The 24415-nt window shown below is 42.4% G+C and overlaps 1 protein-coding gene across 1 annotated transcript in view; it reads left to right on the forward strand.

Annotated features, from left to right (window-relative positions):
- The window catches only part of LOC105498712 (G protein subunit alpha 14), a 221685-nt gene that overhangs the window by 110967 nt on the left and 86303 nt on the right, over positions 1 to 24415 (forward strand). Inside the window, exon 2 of the mRNA XM_011770984.2 lies at positions 10066 to 10250. Within this exon, the coding sequence (XP_011769286.2) occupies positions 10066 to 10250 (185 nt within the window). The remainder of the gene's footprint in view (positions 1 to 10065; positions 10251 to 24415) is intronic.

Below are 24415 nucleotides of genomic sequence, written 5' to 3' on the forward strand. Positions count from 1 at the left end.
CATCAATAGAATGAAGGACAAAAACTATGTTATTACCTCAATAAATGGAGAAAGAGCATTTGACAAAATTCAACATCCCTTCATGATAAAAACTCACCAAACTAGAAATAGAAGGAACATACCTTGAAATAATAAAAGCCATCTATGAAGACCTCACAGCTAACATCATACTGAACGGGGACAAGGTGAAACTCTTTCTTCTGAGGTCTGGAACAAGACAAGGATACGCACTTTCACCACTCCTATTCAACATGGTACTGGGAGTCCTAGCCAGAGTAGTCAGGCAAAAGAAAAAAATCAAAGGCATCCAAATTGGAAAAGAGGAAGTCAAATTGTACCTCTTTGCTGATGATATAACCTTTTTTTTTCCTGAATGTGCCTGAAGGAGACACATTTTATTAGACATTTGAAATGTTATATAAACAAGATGATATGATCTCATATCTAGAAAAACCTAAAGACCACCAAAATAAACTCCTAGAGTTGATAAATAAATTCCATAAAGTTACAGAACACAAAATCAACATACAAAATTAGTACCATTTCTATACACCAATTGTGAACCAGCTGAAAAAGAAATCAAGAAAGCAATGCTATTTACAATAGCTATAAAGAAATAAAATACCTAGGGATAAATTTAATCAATGAGGTGAAAGATCTCTGCAAAGAAAACTACAAAATGCTACTGAAATAAATTGAAAAGGAAACAAAGAAGTGGAATTAGACATCCATGCTCATGGATTGAAAGAATTAATATAATTAAAATGACCATATTTCCAAAAGTAATCCACAGGTTCAATGCAATCCTTATCAGAATACCAACATCATATTTCACGGCATGAGAAAAAAAAAAAATCCTAAAGTTCATGTGGAAGCAAAAAAGAGCCTGAATAGCCAAAGCAAAGCAATCCTGAGCAAAAAGGACAGGTCAGAAGCAATGCCTCACACCTGTAACCCCAACAAGTTTGGAGGCCAGGGCAGGAAGATCAGTTGAGGCCAGGATTTCAAGACCAGCCTGGACAACACAGTGAAATGCTGTCTCTATTAAAAAAAAATTTTTTTTTAATTAGCTGGGTGTGGTGGCATGCACCTGTAGTCCCAGCTACTTGGGAGACTGAGGAAGGAGGATCACTTGAGCCCAGGAATTTGTGGCTGCAGTAAGCTAGGATTACTCTGCACTCTGACCTGGGCAACAGAATGAGACCCTGTCTCAAAAAAAAAAAAAAAAAAAAAAAAAAAAAAAAAAAAGCTTCTGTGCAGCAAAGGAAACAGTCAACAGAGTGAATAAAACCACTTGTTGAATGGGAGACAATATTTGCAAACTATTAATCAACAAGGGATTAATATCCAGGATATATAAGGAACTCAAATAACTCAACAATTAAATAATTCCATTAAGAAGTGGGCTAAGAATATGAATACGATTTTTTTAAAAGAAGACATACAATATGTGAAAAAATGCTCAACATCACTGATTGTCAGGAAATGCAAGTCAAAACCATAATGAGATACCACCGTTCCCTAGTTAGAATAGCTACTATTAAAAAGACAAAAAATAACATGCTGGCAAGGATGCAGAGAAAAAGGAACTCATACACTGTTGGTGGGAATGTAAACTAATACAACCACTATGGAAAACAGTATGGAGAATCCTCCAACAACTCAAAATAGACTTACCATACAATCCAGCAATCCTACTACTAGGTATTTATCCAAAGAAAAAAGAAATCTGTATATCACAGGAATACCTGCACTCGCATGTTTATCACAGCCCGATTCACAGTAGCAAAGATAAGGAATCAACATAAGTGTCTATTGATGGACAGATGGATAAAGAAAGTGTGGTATATATACACAGTGAGATACTATTCAGCCATAGAAAAAGAATGAATCATGTCATTTGCAGCAACATGGATGGAAATGGAGGTCATTATGTTAAGTGGGATACGCCAGGCACAGCAAGACAGATACTACACGTTCTCACTCATTGGTGGGAGATAAAACACTTGGTCTTGTGGATCTGAGAATAGAATAATAAATACCAAAGGCCAGGAAGGGGGTGTGGGTGGGAGGGGAGGATGAAGGGAGGTTGATTAGCGGGAACAAGCATACAGTTAGATAGAAGAAATAAGCCCAATATTTGATAGCAAAGTAGAGTGACCATAGTTAGCAACAGTGTATTGTACACTCAAAGTAGCTAGAAGAGAGGACTTGAAATGTTACTGATACATAGACATAAATACTAAAGGTGATGGATACTCCAAATACACTACACTGGTTTGATTTTATGCATGTAACAGATACTCATAGGTACCCTATAAATATGTAAAATACTTTGTATCAGTAAAAAAGATGCATGCAGATGTAAAAAAAAGTGCACATATGGCAAATAGGAGAAATATAATTTTGATATCTCAAATTAGAAAAAGAATTATTCAAAAATTCTCTGTGATTAAAACTTGTTAGCATGACCCATTGACTTCATCTGATATAAGAGGTACTCACAAATCAAGTTAGGACTTGAAAATTATTTCTTTATCAAAATGAGATCCAAAGATGGTAGAAAGTAGCAGGAAATGTTTGGAATTGCTGCTGCTCTTGGTTAAGCAATAAAGATGGTTTTGCAGATTAAAGAATCAACAAAACTAACAAGGCTGGGCGTGGTGTCTTACACCTGTAATCCAGCACTTTGGGAGGTGGAGGTGGGAGGAACGCTTGAGGCCAGGAGTTCGAGACCAACCTGGCCAACATGGTGAAACCCCGTCTCTACTAAAAATACAAAAATTAGCCGGGCGTGGTGGTGCACGCTTGTAATCCCAGCTACTCAGGAGGCTGAGGCAGAAGAATCGCTTGAACTCGGGAGGCGGAGGTTGCAGTGAACTGAGACTGTGCCACTGCACTCCAGCCTGGGTGACAGAGCGATACTCTGTCTCAAAAAACAAACAAAAAACCTAACAAAAATAATACAACGTATTTTGAATTCTGCTCCATTGTTCTGCCGTTTTTTCATCTTAAACTGTGTATTGAACCTCATCACTTAGTTTCTTTCAACTTCCCTTTTTTATTTCGAAAGCCTTGTACTAACCTCTTTTGTTGACAGAGCAGCCGTGAACCCTGTCTCCAATTGTTTCCAGTTCTGTGTTTCCTAGAATTATTGCTACTTCTCATTTTATGGGGAAAAATAGCACCTCCTCTATTTGCAAGTACAGAAGCTAGGAGAGTGACCTGCCTGTGAAGGTGATGTAGGGAGTGGACAGAAACTGGCAGGAGTAACTTGAAGAAGTGAATCTTATTGGCACTTTAAAAATGTTTTCCCCCTGGAAATTGAAAACCAGAGCTCTGGAGGGGATACTTTATCATGCAGAAATAAAATTGGAACCTGCTTGAAAAAAAAAATCAACTAAACTGAATGTAATGTAATAGCTTGAGCACTCCAGTCCCAGGCATATTCTATTAATACAGGTTCCCCTTTGAAGGGCCCCAGAGAAGTGTTTCCCAACCAGCCTGTGGATAGGGTGCATCCAAACCCCTGGAATGCTGGTGAAAAATGCATATTTTCAAACCTGTCAAAATTATTAGACCTGGCAAGGGGTCCAAGAATCTGCATTTTTAATGAGCATCCCTGTCCATCATTGGATGCTGTCCTGCACTTAGGTAGGGAGTCATTTGGAATTTCTCCCAGCATTAGCTGATGCTCTCATAAATCAGTATCTTTTTCGTGTTTTTGTTTTTGTTTTTTTTCCTAGAAGGAGTCTTGCATGTAGCGCAGGCTGGAGTGCAGTGGCGTGATCTCGGCTCACTGCAATCTCCGCCTCCCGGGTTCACGCCATTCTCCTGCCTCAGCCTCCCGAGTAGCTGGGACTACAGGCGCCCGTCACCACGCCCAGCTAATTTTTTGTGTTTTTAGTAGAGACGGAGGTTTCACGTGTTAGCCAGGATGGTCTCGGTCTCCTGACCTCGTGATCAGCCCGCCTTGGCCTCCCAAAGTGCTGGGATTACGGGCGTGAGCCACTGCGCCCGGCCCATAAATCAGTATCTTTTACAAGCCCCAGGATTGCAGTACACACATGTACAGAAACTCCTGCTGCATGGGTAGCTACTGCCCAAGGTCAGCTATGAGTTCTCTGGGGCCAAGCAGAGTGCCCCCAAAGGCCTGGCACCATCCTCTGGGCAGGCCTCTTTGCTGCTGAGAACCGTTCCTTCCTAAAGATTACAAAAGGAATTTCTTAAGTCCTTTATCCCCCCATTAAAAAGCCCTGAAATGGAACCTGAGCCTCCCAGTGTGCTGGCACCTGGTCACAAGTGTCTTCATCAGAGGCCTGCTCACTGGTGAGGTTGCTTTGCGTGCACAACAGACTCACCTACTCTGAGCGGGAAATCCACTTCCTTGTTGCTTTTCAAAACAGAAGCCATCCTGGCTGTCTACAGCCAATAAACACCCATTCATGAATATTTTATTAGGCTCTTACTCTGTGTTCTTTTAGGCTCCAAAGATACCAGGAAATGAGAAAAAAAAAAAAAGGTCCCTGTCCTTAGAGAGCCAACCTGCTGGCCACATCCGTTATGCGCATGTCCGTCTTCCGCCTGTTGGGCACATAGATGATTTAGACAGCATGAGCACATCCAGAGCTGTGTCCTCATTCTTGTTCTGACTTCTTTTGTTCTATTTACGTTGCCTTATGCAAAACTGAGCTAAAAACAGTGGCTTCTCACGATGGTTTCGGAACACATCATAGACAATTGGGAGATGATGCTTCCTATCTAGGAAGCTTTATCAGCCTGCTTGGGCTCTCTGGGAGGCAGTCTCTCTGAATTTTATGTAAACATTAGAACAATTGACTTTCTGTTTTGATGTCCTTGGACTATCACTTAGGAAAGATTTATGTTGCTTTGGCCTCTGTTTCCTCCTGCTTCCTAAAGGCCTTTTGTACTGACATGAGTTTCAATCCTTGGTTATTTTGTGTTGGGATGAGGTTCACGGGTAGAATTGCAGAAGACTCTAGAGAGAAGAGTGGGGGAATCTCCTTTAGGCATGAAAAGTAAACGGGTAAATTTCACATAAAGAAATGATAATTCATATGTATGATTTTCCCAATGTGGTTCCCGGATCACTGGTGATAGACAGGATGTTTTTATTTGAAATATTGCTGAAGTCATTTATTTTGTTACATTTAGTTTGATCGTGGCAAATAATACTGGTCTTTTACTTATGACAGGTTTCCTTTCGTTACAAGTTTGTTGAAATAATAAAGCTAAATATTAAATAATCACATAGGTGACATATGGGTATGAGAAAAATCACAAGGTTGGTACACAAATAATTGAGGCTTGGGAAGTGCTAGACGAGTGGAAGGCCAGGAGCAAGTGTCTTGTAGGAAAACTCCCAACCTGCAAGGTCAAAGGCTCCCAGCTCTCACCCACAGTAAGCAGGAAGCCGGTAGAGGTGAGTTTTAATTTCAGATGGAAAAGAAATTATCTGTATGTGCCAACTAGCAAGGTCTCTATGTTCAGTTTAACCAGTAATTGAGTGTCTACCCTGGAAAAGGAAATATCCCAAGTTTAGGGGGAGAGGGGAGGCAGAGGATCCAAGGCAAACCTGTATAGCAGGAGACTTGGGAGATTATGAGAGCCTTAGATCAGGAGCAGTTTTATTGCCTGCTGAGAGGTCAGAGAGGATCAATGTAGAGAAAGGGACATTAAGTCTTCTAGTGAATCTGCTACTGGCCAGGGTGCCTTCCCCAGAAGTTTGCCACTGATTTTATGACAAAAGACAGTTGCAGATGGATGATGGTGAGCAACTATCTCAAATACAGCAAGCGCCAGGCCAAGCATGGTGGCTCACGTCTGTAATCCTTGCACTTTGAGAGGCCGAGGCAGGAAGATGGCCTGAGCTCAGGAGTTTGAGAGCAGCCTGGGCAACATGGCGAAACCCTGTCTCTACTAAAAATACAAAAATTAGCCAGGTGTGGTGGCGCACATCTGTAATCCCAGCTACTGGCGAGGCTGAGGCATGAGAATTGCTTGAACCCAGAGGTAGAGGTTGCATGCAGTGAGCTGAGATCACGTCACTGAACTCCAGCCTGAGCAACAGAGCAAGACTCTGTCTCCAAAATATATATGTGGCAGGCTCTAGATGATGCTGAAAGTTTAAAAGTACTTATTACCATTGTTGGATTTTATTTTCAAATATGAAAACAGAGAAAACAGAGAAAAACTAAATGGAGAAGAGCCATTTCCCCTAATTATATTTGAAACAGTCTAGAGATGGAATTGTAATTTTATTCCTTCTTTCACTCTGTGATTTTATGGATTGGGTCCAGGATTGCAAGCCCTCTGGGCTGTGACCCCTCCACTCCTAGCCCCATTACGTCTAAGTGAATCCCTTTGGAACCAGACACCAAAATTCACCTTTCAGTTAAAAGACCTCCCAGTCCTTGTAAACCAAAAAGCTGCTGCCAGGGTGAGGGTTCCTGTTCTCTTCGCTGTGTGTAGCTGTTCAGGCTGCAGAGGACCCTCCACCTAGCACATGCATTTTGTAGGGGTGCAGGTGAGAAATTCCTCACGAAGAGATAAGAAACAAGGCAGAGCGGACCCATGCTACTGAAATAAACCACACATTCTAACAGGTACTTAGGTAGGATGTAGAATCTAAGTCGCCTAAGTCACCCAGTCCTCTAATCACCAATAATTTTCAGTCTAAAAATCATACCCTTTGGATTTTTCTTTTGCTTTTTGTGAATAAATGAACAGTCTTACACTTGATGTCTGAGTGTTGAGTTTCTGTTTAGAACAAGTGAGGAAACTCAACTGAGATCCTTAGCTTGAGTTTAACTCGTCCCTGTGGTCCTGGTCACCGCTGTCATTATAGAGAGAATGATGCCATCATCTACCTTCCCGTGCACTCACCTGCTGCTGGGACCACTTATTTACAGCAGATCTCTGTAGGCTAAAAGGTAAAGTTTCAAGGGTTGGAATCTCTGTACCAGGTGAAGGCTGCACGTAAGTTGATAGGAACGATGGATGAGACCATGTACTTGGGGGAAATATGCAGTGTAAAACTAGCTCATAACTAGGGGTGCTGTCCTATGAAGTGCATATACCAACACAAACCTGCATTTGGACCCAGGACACAACACTTCCAAACTGAGTGACCTTGGACAACCAATTTAAAATCTGATTTTCAATTTCCCTCCTGGAAAAAAAACAAAAAACAAAACAAAACAAAAACTGGGTGATGCTGAGGCTTAAATGAAAGAAGAGGACCTCCACGCAGTGAGTCTCTTTGCTCTCTCAACCTTAGCCCTCAGTGCTGTGTCTTTCAGTCTCTTTTCTTTGCCTTTATCCTGCCCCTTTTTTGCCCCAAATTTGGTTTTTTAATTCTTTGAACAGCCACAATTTAAAACTAAAGTATATTTTAAAATATGGGTATTTATCAAATACATCTATATCTTCTCTTGTATGAACCCTTAAAATCACTTTTAACATTTACTTTTTGAAATACTCCATGTCTGAAAGCAAAAATCAGTGGCTTTTAAAATGGGTTTGTGTGTTTGGGGCTGGTGGTGGGGTTAGCTTTAACTATTAATAACACTGTAAGTGAATGACTCTTATTAGCAAAAAGATTCTCTTAGTTTAGATTTTGGGATGTGTCTTGAGTGATTTTTCTGGCATGAGGACCATAAACCACAGCCTGCCTTGGGGTGATTACATAATCTCTGCATTCATATCAGCTTCACAACGTGTAAATGTAGCCATATTAATGTTTGCTTGGGGTAATCTAGCACTGGATTGGACTCAGCTCTGCTGGGTGGAATAAGAGAAGACATGGCAGTATCATAGTCACACGCAGGGACTCTAAGATGCTGCAGGAGTAGAGAGCTAATCTGACTTGAGACTTTGAACCAAGCCTGGACAGTATAAGGTCTTTCTACAGGTTCTCACTTCTCATATAGGGTTTGTGCAGCCAAGAGTCATTACGAAATGGTGGTTCCCAGGGGCACATGGTCGCATCACAGTTTATCCTTGTTCAATTCATGCCTCATTTTTCTGAGGTTGTCTATGATGTAAGACCTATGGAGGAACCTGCTGACTTCTCATGTTTGTTCCATTCAGTCCTTCATTGACCATTTCTTTGAGTGCTCTCTATAAAGCAGGCACATTGTTCATGGTACCCAAATGTGTGAATTCCGGGCCCTGCCTTTCCTGGATGAAAGGTGTGGTGAGAGATGTATCTGCAAGCAAGCATTTAGGCTATGTGCTGCTTCTGGGTATCCAAGGCACTTTGAGGGCTTTAAGCAGGTAGGGCTAACTATTGGTGGCACACAGGAGAAGGAAATCCTTTTTAAGGTATGTGACATCTGTGGTGAATGTTGAAGGCCAAGGCGTTGACACCTGACTTCCAGCCCTGCAAGTCTGCATCTGCACCCAACCTTGGCTCATCCCCTAATTGCCAGTTTTCTGGTGTCTGAAATGGGAGGACAGTGTCTACCTATCCTGTCTCTGGAGGCTGAAGCAAGGCCAGTGAGACAGTGTGGACACTTCCCTGTCTGGGGGTTCTCCCATGTGCCCCAGCAACCTGAGCCTGCAAGACAGTGGGTTGGCTGAGGTTTGAGGTTCAGTGTGTGACTGTGAACTTCAGGTGTGTCCCCTTTAGATCAGACCAAGACATTCTTCTCTAATCGAGTTTGTCATTGTAGTTCAATTCTGAGTAAATCCTAGTTCTTTCTCTTGCCGACTGTGAGCTTGCAGAGATTATTTAACCAATTAGAATCTTAGGTTTCTTATCTGCAAAATGAAGATGATAATTGTATTCGCCTGTTTTCACATTGCTATGAAGAAATCCCTGAGACTGGGTAATTTATAAAGAAAAGAGGTTGAATTGGCTCACGGTTCCACAAGCTGTACAGGAAGCATGATGCTGGCATCTGCTCAGCTTCTGGGGAGGCCTCAGGAAACTTACAATCATGGTGGAAGGTAAAGGGGGAGCAGGCACTTCACGTGGCCAGAGAAGGAGCAAGAGTGAGGGGGAGGGGTGCCATACATTTTTAAACAACCAGATCTTCCTAGAACTCTCACGAGAACAGCACCAAGGTGAGGGTGCTAAACCATTCATGAGAAATCACTCCCATGATCCAATCACCTCCCACCAGGCCCCACCTCCAACACTGGGGATTACAATTCAACATGAGATTTGGGTAGGGACACAGATCTGAACTGTATCAGCAATAGCAAATTCTTCATCAAGTGGTTGTGAGGAGCCATGAGTAGGACCCATCATGTTCCAAACATGGTAAAGGGGTGTCATATGATAAATTATCAAAGAAAATATTAGCAAATATTTTAATTCTATTGTCTAAATTTCTGTCACTTATACTGCAACTTTTACTACCTTTTCAAGCAAACTCTCAATCTAATATGAATATAGAGTTTTGATGTTATATTTCACATATGTTCTATCTGGACCTGTAATGCACATTTAAGAACAACAGGGATGGCTTCATACTCTAACGTGTTCCTTGGCTGCTATGTGCAAGTGTTGTGAGTTTCGAGGACCTCCTGAACTGCATGTTGAGACATGAAAAGAAGCAAGCACATAGACACTTGGCACCACTGGGAAACGGTGCTTTCTTGTGCAGGGATGAAGAATGTTTGTTTATCTGAAAGGAAGGAGTTGACTGATTCATGAACCATTTTCTCTCCTCCAAATGTTCTATGGCTCAAATCCTCCCTGCACTCTGAAGCAGCCCTATCACGGCCCCTGCCATCTTCTCAGTGACAAAGCCCTCAAATGCTCAGGTCTTTCAGACATGGTTGCCTGTTCTTTCAAGGACTTAGGGCAAGGATGTGGGGAAGCATTTCCCTGGACTGAGGGTGGCACTTGCCCGAGGCTTAGGCTGGCACTGCTCTGTAGCCTAAAACTGCATAACCATTTGGCAGTCCCTTCCAAATCCAACCCATCAACCTATTAATTGGGATGGGGATTAATACTGCCAGGAGGTCCTCTGTTTCTCCGTGTGTTCCTTTGGAAGTCTGATGACAGCGTTTTCCACTTGTTTTGTCTCATAGGAACTGGTGAAAGTGGGAAAAGCACCTTTATCAAGCAGATGAGAATTATCCATGGGTCTGGTTACAGCGATGAAGACAGAAAGGGTTTCACGAAGCTGGTTTACCAAAACATATTCACCGCCATGCAAGCCATGATCAGAGCGATGGACATGCTAAGGATACAATATGTGTGTGAGCAGAATAAGGTAACGTGCTTAGCGGGTACTTGCCCTATTTGTGAATGTGTGCCTGCCCACTCTGGTTAGCACAAAGATTCCCTGAGTGCTTTGGTCAGATGCCAGAAGAAGCTCTTGATCCCTGGGGTGGCATCGAGAGGAGTTTGAGGAATTTAGTTACCCCCTGGTCTTCTTTCTGCAGGACTTCTCTCATGGTGCTAGCATGAGGCTACCCAGCATGCAGGGATTCCAAAGTTTGGGCTGTTATTTAGGTTGCTTATTTCCGGCACAGAGAAAAGGAAGTCATACATTTTCTCTTTCTGCCTAGAGACCCAGTTAATTTCTTCACTGGAGCCATGGGGACATTGGGTTTACAGTGGCCAGCGTTTCAAGAATTCCCAGTCTCAGGAAATGTTTTCACTAATTGGTGCAGACTACTGAGAAATCAGTGGGTTTTGTTTGTTTGTGTTGGGAGTTCACCCATCTTGGGAACTAAGCGAAGGCTCATGAGAACAATGCTAACGGCTCAGCCAGCAATGTGCTTCCGTAAAGTGCTGGTGTCAAGCTGCCGTTTGCTTTCCCCTCACCACCAGTTATTTAAAATAAAAATCTGCTGAACACTGGAGGAAAATAATGAGGCAGGAATGAGAGAGAAGGAAAATAAAATTTTATATGGTACACTGGAATGCAAATCCAAAGGAGAATAATACTGTGTCTGAGTTCATTAAGCAACTATATTAGAAATCAGAGTTTATTTAAAATAATTGATACCAAATTACAACATGACATGATGATAAAGAGAAAAATTCTGTGTCAGATGGGTCTCTCGTGGGTCTGTGAAAAAGGAATTTAGCTAGTAAAATGCCAGAATTGCATGGGCTTTAATATGGACCCCTAAGGACAACTTTATTATGAACTTGTGGCACCTACACTCATATATATATGATTAAAAAGACTGGACGTAGTGGCTCACACCTGTAATCCCAGCACTTTGGGAGGCCAAGGCGGGCCGATCACGAGATCAGGAGATTGAGACCATCCTGGCTAACACAGTAAAACCTCATCTCTACTAAAAACTACAAAAAATTGGCCGGGTGTGGTGGCAGGTGCCTGTAGTCCCAGCTGCTCAGGAGGCTGAGGCAGGAGAATGGTGTGAACCCAGGAGGCGGAGCTTGCAGTGAGCCAATATCACACCATTGCACTCCAGCCTGGGCCACAGAACGAGACTCCGTCTCAAAGGGGAAAAAAAAAAGTTTTAAAGCAATCAATTTAAATTTTTATGGGATTACATAGTAAAACACAGTAGGCCCCAAATTTTAGACTTACCTTTACCTCATCTCTACAATCTATGTCTTTACCATCATGTCCTTGCAGCCCTGAAGAAATGAAGGAACACATCTTGCCTACAATTTCACCCTGCAACAGAGTTATGCTAAAAATTGTGTGGGGTGGACTGGGCACGGTGGCTCACGCCTGTAATCCCAGCACTTTGGGAGGCTGAGGCAGGTGGATCATCTGAGGTCAGGAGTTCGAGACCAGCCTGGCCAACATAGCGAAACCCCGTCTCTACTAAAATTACAAAACATTAGCTGGGCATGGTGGTGGGCACCTGTAATCCCAGCTACTAGGGAGGCTGAGGCAGGAGAATCACTTGAACCCAGGAGGTGGAGGTTGCAGTGAACCGAGATTGTGCCATCGCACTCCAGCCTGGGCAACAAGAGTGAAACTCCATCTCAAAAAACAAAACAAAACAAAACAAAAAAATTGTGTGGGGTGAATTAACCTACAGCAAGGGTATCCAATCTTCTGGCTTCCCTGGGCCACACTGGAAGAATTGTTTTGAGCCACACGTAAAATACACTAACGCTCACAATAGCTGATGAGCTTAAAAAAAAATTGCAAAAAATCTCATTCTGTTTTAAGAAATCTCATTCTGTTTTATGAATTTGTGTTGTGCTGCATTTAAAACTGTCCTGGGCTGCATGTGGCCCAGGGGCCATGGGTTGGACAAGCTTGGCCTACCGTATATCTGGTGTGAAGTAAGGTGAGAGGCACACACTGAGCCACTAGGAGATTCTAGAAGTGACTGAGATGATTCCTTTATACATTGCTGTATCTTTTTGAAAAGGTACAGTTCTTTTTTTACTTACCCTTTCTAATGTACTCTCAAAATTAGGCTTTCTGTGGAGATTTAAGATTACTTCAGAGAAGTGGCATGGCAGGAATGTTCTTGGGGGTGATTTCAGTTCATCTGTTTTCCTCTGTTGTAAAATGCGTTTTGTTTACCAGTCGTGGTGAGGTGACTGGGCGAAGCTTGGAATTCAAGGATGGGTTTGTAAACAGACCCACTGGGGAGAAAAGGCTCATGTGTAAGCCACTTCTGCTTACGTTGGCAGCAGCGTTTGTAAAACCTAATCAGCTTAGTTATCAAGGCTCTAGGTTTTTGCTTTTGTTTTGTTTTTCCTCTTGATCTTCTAGACGTACTTAGTTTATATTTTAAACAAAATGGTTTTATGTGGTTTGACATCTACCACTGTCTCCTTTTCTCTTGACCTTAATTCTTTTGTCTAGGCCATCTCCGTTTGCCCGCTAATCTGTATTAGTTTCCTAGGGCTGTTATAACAAAGTACTTAAGATTGGATGGCTTAAGACAGAAATTTATTGTTTTTACAGTTCTGCAAGCTAAAGGGCCAAAACCAAGGTTGATTGGTTCTGACTGGAGGCTCTGAGAGAATCTGTTGCCGGCTTTTTCCCTGGCTTCTGGTGGTGGCTGGAAATCCTTGCTGTCCGTTAGCTTGTAGACACTTGCCTCCAACCTCTGCCTCTGCCTTCGTCTGGCATTCTCCCCCGTGTCTGTGTGTCCACGGCACTGTCCTCTCTGGGTCTGTGTCCAAATTTCCCTTTTCTTATAAGGACACCAGTCGCTGGATTACGGTCCACCCTAATCCAGTATGACCTTATCTTATCTTGCTTGCATCTACAGAGACCCTCTTTCCAAATAAGGTTACACACTCTGAAGTTTTGGGTCAGCATGAGCTTCGGGGGAACACAATTCAACTCCTCTGGCTCCCCAAGATTCATGTCCATCCCATGTGCAACATACATCCACTCCATCCCAACATCCCTAAAAGTCAACCCATTCCAGCATCAACTCTAAGACCCTAATTCTAATCCAAATATCAACTCAAAAAGTCCCAAATCAGGCTGGGCACAGTGGGTTTTGCCTGTAATCCCAGCACTTTGAGAGGCAGAGGCGAGTGGCCATCTCTTGAGCCCAGGGTTTTGAGACCAGCCTGGGCAACATGGTGAAACCCCATCTCTAAAAAAAAAAAATACAAAAATTAGCCGGGTGTGATAGTGCATGCTTGTAATCCCAGCTACTCGGGAGGCTGAGGTGGGAGGATCCACTGAGCTTGCGAAGCCGAGGTTGCAGTGAGCTGAGAATGGTGCCTCTGCACTCCAGCCTGGGGACAGAGTGAAACTCTGTTTAAAAACAAACAAACAAACAAACAAAAAATCCCAAATCTCATTGTCTAAATTAGATATGGGTGAGATTCTGGGTACAAACCATCCCGGGCAGGATTCCTCTCCATCCATGACTGTGAAACTAGGATATAAGTCCATTGTACCTCCTGTCTCCTCCTTACTTGCCATGTCTGGCTCAAGTATCTCAATTCCTGTTGTATAAACTTTCTCAGACACCTGAGATGAACTGAATGCTAAAATGGCTTAAGGAGAGGCAGAAGGTGGAATGGAAAGAACACTGGATTGGCTCTAAAAAATCTGGGCTTTGCTCATGGTTCCACTGTGGGTCTAGGGCTGGAGTCTGCAAACTTTTCTGTAAAGGGCCAGGGAGTCAATATTTGTGGGCTATATGATCTCTGTTGGAACTACCTAGTTCTGCTGTTGTAGTGCAGAAAGCAGATATAGGCAATATCTAATAAGTAAACAAATAAGTGTGGCTCAGTTATAAACTCTACTTACAGAATTTATAGTAAGAATAGTAAGTTAAGAATACAGTTGAGAATAGTAAGAACTATTTTTGACTCATGGGCCATGCAAAAAATCCACAGTCCATGAATGGATTTAATCAATGGGCTGTACTTTGCTGACCCTGGTCCTGGGGAAGCTGTACTGTTTCTGTTTTTCTGTTTTCTTATCTGTTGAATGAGACATGCTCTGTCTACTTTATAAGCCAATATGAGCAAAAGGAAGTGATTTACAAATTAAATGACCCTCGAGAAACACAAGGTTATTATTGGGGCAGGTTCAAAAATCAGAAATAGGCTCATTTTCTTTTTATTACTTGTTTAGGTCATTTTCATCAATTTATTCTCTATCATTTTCCTGTGGCTATTATTTCTAATCATTTTTTCTCAGGGCTAGTCTTGATTCCAAACATGAAACTGTAACAAAGTACCATGCTTAGGTCATAAAATGATAAAATGATTAGTGGTTCAGTCGTATTCAGTGATAGTTTAGGAGGCATGCTATATGTTATCTTCTTTACAAAGTATTGTATAACTTGAAACAATTGATTAGTTATGGCAGGGATGAACAAAACTTTAGCTTTTATTTTCACAGTGGTGCAGTCTTCTCCTCATTTCTTATTGCTGAGTATTTCTGTATTATCTGCTGTTTTTTTCCGTTTGTTTCTGTTTCTGTTTCAGAGCTACATTTTCTTATGTATGTAGAAGAGAATTAAAAGTGGTTTTAGAGGGTTTTATTTTAATTGTTAGTGAGATTATTGCTCAGCTAGGCTGTTGAAAGTCTTTGCCTATTACTTGCAGGCCACTTATTAAAGGAAATTTATCAGAAATTTAGTTCCGCATTTGTTTTTTTTAACTAACATGTTTTTTCAATTAAGACATAGCCTTGAAGATTTTTTCTTATACCTTGCTTGCTTATTTTATTAAGAAAGAAATGATTCATATGTATTTGCTCACTCTGTTGATAAACCTTAATTTTTATGAATGTTTCTCAAGAGTGTTTTATGGGCACAATTCAAATTTATGACTTCTTGAATAAATATTACAAAGGCATTTGCTCAGTGGCAGGGTTCCTAAGTCTTGTTAGTTTATAATTCATGTTTACTTGTGATGATTTCACAGAAGCCTGAAAAGCATCATAATTTTTGCTGTTTGCAGTCTCTTGAACTTGGGAAATTCTCATTCTAGTCCTGTCCCACAGTGAAGGAAAAAAATATGAACCCCTTAAAGGTTCTGTAGTATCTGTTCACATGATGTAGATACAGAATTTCCCAAGGGCAAAGGTCAGCGCTACCTGACATCTCAAAAACGCGTTAGTTCCATATTCAGTAATCACTAGAAAAAAAGAAGGCCTACGGGCTCTTCACAGGTGACCCTAGCTCCCTTGCTGCCCTTCTGCTCTGCTTATAGGAGTGCTAAACTACACTGGGGTCATGTCATATTTGCAAGGGACTTTAATTGTAAGGGCAATCATGACAAGAACCAAAACAAATTTTTAAAAGAAGAGTTAATAGTTGATATGGTTTGGATCTGTGTCTCTGCCCAAATCTCATGTTGAATTGTAATCCCCACTGTTGGAGGTGGGGCCTGTTGGGAGGTGATTGGAGCATGAGGGTGGTTTCTCATGAATGGTTTAGCACCATCCCCTTGGTGCTGTCCTCATGACAGTGAGTGAGTTCTCATGAAATCTGGTTGTTTGAAAGTGTGTGGCACCCCCTCCCTCCCCTGCCTTGTTCCTGCTCTGGCCATGTGATGTGCCTGCTCCGGTCATGTGATGTGCCTGCTCCCCCTTCACCTTCCACCATGATTGTAAGTTTCCTGAGGCCTCCCCAGAAGTCGAGCAGATGCCAGCACCCTGCTTCCTGTACAGCTTCCAGAACCATGAGCCAATTAAACCTATTTTCTTTATAAATTGCCCAGTGTCAGGTATTTCTGCTTAGCAATGCAAGAATGGACAAATACAATAATGAAACAGTAAGGGGATTATTTTGCCTGCCATTCCACTCTAAGTATCTAATTTAGAAGGCAATGTTGCTAGAAGTGTGAGGACTGGATTTGTCTTCAGAAAGCATTTTGCTCTTCCATTAGAAGCTTTTGCTGCATTCAAAATTCAGTTGAGACTATGGACTTGAGCCGTCCGGTCAACCACCACTCTTGAAAGGTTGAATGTTTTTATTTGAATTGACTCACAAGGCCTCTGCTAATTTTGTTTGAAATTTTTGCAGGTCCCACATTTGGGTAAGGGGATGCCTTTATCACTCAGTCCCTTGAAGTTCCTCTTCTTCCTACTGCTGGGTTTATCAGGCACTAGAACATCCCAAACAATGATTCTCAGTCTTGGCTGCACATTGGAATCACCTGTGGGGCTGTTAGGCCAAGGCCAAGAGTATCATCCCCACAGACTCAAGAGTTCATGCTCTGGAAGGCAGCCTGAGCATGTGGATTGAGTTGTAGGTCCCTCCCAGGTGATTCTGATTGAGCAGCCAGGGTCGAGAACCACTGATAAATATGTGTCTTGACATAATTTGAAGGGGTTCAATTTGGATTCTGCTTTCCTGTTAACCTTTCCACAGCAGGGAGGGAGATTTCTGGCAGTCTTTTCCATGGAATGACCTAATTAATCTCCACCCAAAAGCAAATGCTGTTTGTTTCCTTTGAGTCTTTCAGGGACAGAGCACAGCATCATGCCCAGAGCTCCAGCTCTGAGATGTGGACGGGGGCAGAGGAAGAAGCTGCACCTCATTCTCTCAAAATCACATCAGTGGCGCCTTCTCGCCTTCCTTCTCCTACTGTTGCTACCTAGAAAGCGTAATTTCCTTTTGATAGATAAGGCAATCAGAGATGCAGATTGTGTTAATAACAGGTTGAAGGTGTAGGTTTTGTTTATAATAAAAATACCGTATGGGCCACGTCTGTAATCCCAGCACTTTGGGGGCTGAGGCAGGCAGATTGCCTGAGGTCAGAAGTTCAAGACCAGCCTGGCCAACATGGTGAAACCCTGTCTCTACTAAAAAACATATAAAAATTAGCCAGGCACGGTGGCACATGCCTGTAGTCCCAGCTAGTCTGCAGGCTGAGGCAGGAGGATCGCTTGAACCCTGGAGACGGTGGTTGCAGTGAGCCGAGATCGCGCCATTGCACCCCAGCCTGGGTGACAGAGTGAGACTCCATCTCAAAAATGTATATATACCATATGATTTTGCTTGTGAGTAAATAAAGACATTATATTAGGAAATTAAATAGTTTGTATTTTTACTAATCATTAATACATATTTTGATTTACTGAGATAATTCATCAAGTAAAAAACATAAGCATCAAATATCTAACTTCACATTTAAGCAATCAAGTGTGGTATTTTGGGGGTGGGATCATGGGAGAGTATATTTCTAACACCAGAAAGCCCTTCGATAAAATCTCACATGTATGCATAAATAACTCCTCCAGATTTACTTTCCATTCTCAGAAAGTGGAAGGCTGAATTTCCAGGAGAATTTCAGGAGAATTTCTTAAAGACGCATGTGAGGAAATCAGGCAAAGTTCAGTGAAAATGGTCAATTTCTGTCACTTTTTTATTGGAGAGTTTCTCGGGGCTGGGAGTATTTTAAGAGGCTTTTATGTTCTACTTTTTAAAACATCTGTTTAAATATATTTTTCCATCCCACTTCCTCATCCAATCTGAAAAATTCAGATTCTGCCTGAACCTTTGGGAACACAGAGGCCGATGTTCCAACTTTGGCCGTAGCCCAGGGTTTGCTGGTTCTCTGGCGAATGTTAAACTCAGGCCGTGCTTCCCACGTCCTGGTGGGTATTAAAAATCACATGGTCCATTTTTCTTCTTACCATGTACTCCGTTGAGCTCTACCTGTTGTCACACCACCACCAACAAACAACAAATTCTCCACCAAAACTCTAGGCAGGAGCTTCTCCATTTATCCCAACAGTTTTCTGATTAATCAATGCTTGGTTTAGTGTGAAAACTGCTGTAATCAGAGCTTGAAATATAAGAGTGTGGAAAATGGGAAAGAATAAGATGGAAAGAAACTGAATTTTCTTCTTGATTGCCATCACAGTTAAACCACCCACTCCCCTTTAAGCCTGAACTGGGATAGGAGGAATTTTGGGAGCCAGTGATGAGTAATAACATTGATTTGACCATTGAAATGTTAATAAATTCTTCCCCTACCTCAAAACTGAGTATGAACCTACCACATCCAAAGAAATGCTTTTAAAACCTAATGAAAAAGGGAGATCCTGCAAAGTTACAAACAATCCGGAAACTAGTGAGGCCATCATTCTATTTGAACACTTATGCATCCATCCAACACATGTGAAATATTTTTCTGAGTCTTTTAAATTGCAAGCACAGGAGGCTGAGGCAGGAGAATCGCTTGAACCCAGGAGGTGGAGGTTGCAGTAAGCCAAGATGGCACCATTGCACTCCAGTCTAGGCAACAGAGCAAGACTCCATCTCAAATGAATAAATGAATGAATGAATGAATGAATGAATGAATAAAAATAGCATTCAACTTTATATTGCTCTCCTAAAATATAAAGGGGAACATGTGAAACACTGTCATAATTCACACCTTTTGTGAATGTTAGAATCATTATCAGTGATGCTAGGAACATGCTCATAGATCCAAAATTCTTCAGAATGTGCTTTCCCACAGCAGAGCTGTGCCCCAGTTCTTTGGCGGTAAAAAGGCGACAGAGGTGTGTCTGTGCTGTTCTCCTTTCAGAAGTGCCTTTTCTGAACATCCAGTTACTTCACTGATCAATGAATGCCTCAAACATGTACCAAGAGGTAAATTCCCCTCCTGGGGTTGTTTCGGAGTCCTGCCAAGGGATTCGGGTGTTCATCTGGTATTGGTGAATTTAGGGGCAGATTTGCTTATTAACTGGTTAATAAGCTCTGCAACAGTATCCTAAGCAAAATATTCTAGAAAGCATCCCCTCTGTATTAAAAGTTTAAAAAAAAAATAAATTTGAGGGGTAAAAATGCAGTTTTATTGCATGGCTATGTCGCATAGTGGTGAAGTCTGGGCTTTCATTTTTTTATTTTTATTTTTTTGAGATGGAATCTCACTCTGTTGCCCAGGCTGAAGCATAGTGGCACCATCTCAGCTCACTAGAACCTCCACCTCCGGGTTCAAGTGATTCTCCTGCCTCGGTCTCCCAAGTAGCTGGGATTACAGGCACCCACCACCACGCCCGGCTAATTTTTGTATTTTTAGTAGAGATGGGGTTTCGCCATGTTGGCCAGGCTGATCTGGAACTCTTGATCTCAGGTGATTCACCCACCTCGGCCTCCCAAAGTGCGGGGATTACAGGCGTGAGTTACCACGCCTGGTCTGGGCTTTTAGTGTGACCATCACCAAGTAGTCTACATTGTACCCATTAAGTAATTTCTCCTCCCTCACCACCTCCCACCCTTCCTAGTCTCCAGTGTCTATTCTTTCATACTCTGTGTCCATGTATACACATTATTTAGCTCCCACTTATAAGTGAGAACACGAATTATTTAACTTTGTTTAAAAGCTTTTTTTAAAAAAAGTTGGTGGTAGGGAAGGGGACATGTGTTTCAAACAAAATACATGAACTAATCTGATAGAAACAAATTGTTAAAAGGTTTTTGGCTTTGGTTTTGTTTTAATTTTTTTTTTTTTCTTTTTTTGAGACAGAGTCGTGCTGTGTCACCCAGGCTGGAGTGCAGTGGCGCAATCTCAGCTCACTGCAACCTCCGCCTCCCAGGTTCAAGTGATTCTACTTACTGCCTCAGCCTCCCGAATAGCTGAGAATACAGGTGCCCGCCACCACACCCAGCTAATTTTTGTATTTTTAGTAGAAATAAGGTTTCACCATGTTGGCCACGCTGCTTTCGAACTTCTGACCTCAGGTGATCCACCCCCTTGGCCTCCCAAAGTTTTGAGATTACAGGTGTGAGCCACCTCGCCCGGCCTCTGTTTTTGTTTTATCAGTAAACCTGCCTTTAGAGTAAAAAGCATATTCATTAGAAGCTAAGACAGTTTGCTTTTTTAACTGATGCTTCTTTTTAGCAGCTACAATGTTTTCAGGGAGCTTTGTGACATTGTATCTTGTGTGCTTAACCTTGATTTCTGACACCAAAACACTGTCGGGTTTAATTTAAGATGAGCTAAAACTGATGTAAAATACCTTTCACATTTAACTTTGTATTTTCCCTAAATCAAATTTTAAAATAATGGCACTTTTTTTTTTTTAAATGATACTTTCTATCTATCTGTAATTAGAAGTAAAGATATGAGCTGGTTTATGTAACTTGGCCATTTATATGACCTGGTTAGGAAGTTATTTGCCTCTGTGTGTGGGTATACAATTCATTAAGAATAAGAAGATGACTGACATTTCTAAATTTTCTTTTAAGAAAACACCACTAGTGTTCTAGTCATTTGCAGAGTTAAGTTGTGGTTAATTGTAAAAAGGTTGAAGACGACAGGAATAACTCTACGTGTATTTTGAGTGCCTCTAAGTTACCTGCCTTCCTTTTATCCTGAAGGCAGTAGAAGTGGTTGAAAGATGGCATGTGGGAGACCATTATGATTGAGTAGTGGTGGCCCCCAGTTCTCCCCAAGGCTCTGTACTGGTAGTAGGGAAAGTGACATGTGTTTCAAACAGAATGCATGCACTAATCCGATAGAAACAGATTGTTAAAAGGTTTTTGGCTTTGGTTTTGTTTTATTTATTTTTTTCTTTTTTTGAGACAGTCTTGCTGTGTCACCCAGGCTGGAGTGCAGTGGCACAATCTCAGCTCACTGCAACCTCCGCCTCCCAGGTTCAAGTGATTCTACTACCTCAGCCTCCCGAATGCTGGGAATACAGGCACCCGCCACCACACCCAGCTAATTTTTGTATTTTTAGTAGAGATAGGGTTTCACCATGTTGGCCAGGCGGCTCTCAAACTTCTGACCTCAGGTGATCCACCCGCCTTGGCGTCCCAAAGTTTTGAGATTACAGGTGTGAGCCACCTCGCTGTATCCCAGTGGCTGTGATCCCGCCCACTGGATCTCTGCTTTGTGTTGATCTAGAATGTCTTCCCAGGTAGGTTATGTAGAGATTTGCCTTTGCTTTTGGGTTTTATCACCATGATGGTCATTATTTGGAGTCCATGATGACTGGAGCCCTCCACAATGTTAGTAATTACTCCAAATGAGGAAGTCTTCCTTCTGAAGGCCAGGTTAGCTCTTGGTGTGCTAGAAGGGGACAACAGCCGGCCTGAAGTGAAATTCCTGCCCTGTCATTTTTATCCTCAACAGTTTTGGGCAGCTCCCCAAAAGTCTCCGTGTTTTTATTCCCTTCCTCCATGGAAGGCTATGTTGGCTCCTGGTGACATTACAAAATTTAAATGTGTGAGTAACCTACCTTTAGAAGCAAAAAATCACATTCTGCTGTGTCCTGAACAGGCTACCTTTTTCACCAAAGCTTCTTTGATTGGGCTTCCTAGTTAATAAGACACGGCATTAAGTACAATGTTATGTATAATATGTCAATACAAGCTGTTTTACTTCATATAATACAAGAGTTCTTTTCAGACATATTTAAAAAGTACGAGGATATGGCCAGGCATGGTGGCTCACACTTGTAATCCTAATGCTTTGGGAGGCTGAGGCAGGTGGATTGCTTGAGCCCAAGAGTTCAAGACCAGCCTGGGCAACATGGCAATACCCTGTTTCTACAAAAAATACAAAAATTATCCGAGTGTGATATGCATCTGTAGTCCCAGCTACTCAAGAGGCTGAGGTGGGAGAATCACCTGAGCCTGGGGAGGTCGCGGCTGCAGTGAACCGTGATTACACCACTGCACTCTGGCCTGGGTGACAGAGTGATACCCTGTCTCAAAAAAAACAGTACCAGGATAAGCACTAGAAGTACACATACACAGACTTGCAGTGAAGAACCTGTGTTGTCCAATGTGTGTGGCTTACAGGTGCATCCTCACTGTCTTCCTGTTGATGATACCTCTTTTTTGGCTCTTTATACCTATTTTTGAAATAATGAATTAATGGGTGGCCCCTTGCTCACTATTTTTGAATGAATGAATGAATGAATGAGTGGCCCCTGCCTGTGGACCTGGGCATCCACATCTGCACTCCTACCCCGCTCCACACCACAAGAACAAGCACCTATGGATAGGAAAGTACTCACAGAGAGCTCAGGTCAGAAGGGCAGGAAGATGAAGAATTCCCATGATATTTTTCAGGTTGCTTGATTTCTGTTAAATTTGGCGATGAGAGGGTTAAAGGACTGGGGGGAAATGTTCACAGAGAGCTCAGGTCAGAAGGGCAGGAAGATGAAGAATTCCCATGATATTTTTCAGGTTGCTTGATTTCTGTTAAATTTGGCGATGAGAGGGTTAAAGGACTGGGGGGAAATGTTCCCTAACCAACGTGCCATTTCTGTGATTCCTCTACTCTCTCACTAGCAGAGAAAGGTCCAAACTGCACCAGGCACTTGGCTGTCTCTGGCTGTTCACACGTCTGAGTCCACCCAACAGTGGGCTCTGTGTTAAGGGAAATCAAGAGCCTGTTCTTTTCAACCATGATCCTCACTTTGCCATCTTTAAGAGACAGGTTGTCATTAATGTCGTGAGAATGGTTTGTTTTTATTTTCTATATTTGGGCAGAGATTACTCTTGTCACTGTCCACAAAAGTGTAACTTGATGTCCTTCCTAACCCCCATGCCAGGTCAAGACCTGTGTTACTTCCCCCTGCCCCCCTACCATTCCCCACCCCCAATGGGGTCTCACTTTGTCACCCAGGCTGGAGTGCAGTGGTGCCATCTCAGCTAACTGCGACCTCCGCCTCCTAGATTCAAGTGATTCTGTCACCTCAGCTTCCGGAGTAGCCAGGACTACAGGCGCACACCACCACACCCGGCTAATTTTTGTATTTTTAGTAGAGACACGTTTCACCATGTTGGCCAGGCTGGTCTCGAACTCCTGGCCTCAAGTGATCGGCTGCCTTGGCCTCCCAAAGTGCTGGGATTACAGGCGTGATTCACCGTACCCGGCTGACCTGTTACTTGGATTATGAACGCCCATCTATGACAGTTTTGCTTCCCTGCCTCCTAGTGGGTGGTATCTCTGCCACTAAAGGTTGATGTGAATGGTGAATGGCTGATAATGCTAAATAATAATTTTCACCTAGGAAACTTAGACAAGGAGACCTAACCCATAGCAATAGCAGACGTTTGACAAATATATGTTATACGAATGTAATGAATAGCGCAAGCTAAGAGTGCTTTCTAAAGATTCGGCCCAAGACGAGATAAAATGGGCAACTAGTCTGGTATTACAGAGCTTCAAGGATTTAATGGTCCATTGCCTTGAAGAGGAGATCCTTGAGTAAAGGTTTCCTGGAGACCTCTAAGTCTTCAGTGACTCTCTCTGCTTGCAGGTCATGTACCACCTGCCCCTGTCAGTGCCCATCTCTCCCCATAGTGTGAAACTCTGTTACATGTCTGTGTCTTCTAGCTTTTTTTTTTTTTTTTTTTTTTTTGGTACAAGGTCTTGCTGTATTGCCCAGGTTGAGTGCCGTGGCATGATCATAGCTCACTGCAGCCTCAACCTCCCAGGCTTAAGCCGTCCTCCCACTTCAGCCTCCTAACTGGGACTGCAGGTGCAAACAACCATGCCTGGCTAATTTTTTATTTTTTTTGCAAAGATGGGGTCTCACTGTGTTTCCCAGGCTGGTCTTGAACTCCTAGACACAAGTGATCCTCCTACCTTGGCCTTTCAAAGTATTGGGATTACTGACGTGAACCACGGAAACTGGCACCAGCTCACTCTTGAATTCCTCAAGAGCAATGCTTTATTCATGTCCATTTCCTCCAGCTCTCAGACAAAGGCAATGTATAAACAAACAAACAAATACCTTTTGAATTCCAGATGAACACCATTAGAAATCTCAACTTATTACATCATAGTTTTGGCATTTTAAGGGCGAGGAACCCAATAGCAGATCAACAGGCTCTCTTTTATTATTTTTGCAAGCATTGTGGTTTTGGGCAGCAGCATCTGCCTGGCTCTGCCATATGCTCATTCAGCTTCAACCACAGTGACCTCCTTTCTTTTGGTCCCTGTATTCACAATGCTCCTTCAAGCCCAGGACTTTTCCACATGCTCCTCTCTCTACTTCGTTTTTCTCTTTGCCCGCCCAAGTCTTTCTTG

Source organism: Macaca nemestrina, chromosome 14 (assembly GCF_043159975.1).
Source record: "Macaca nemestrina isolate mMacNem1 chromosome 14, mMacNem.hap1, whole genome shotgun sequence".
In the NCBI taxonomy this organism is placed as follows: Eukaryota; Metazoa; Chordata; class Mammalia; order Primates; family Cercopithecidae; genus Macaca; species Macaca nemestrina.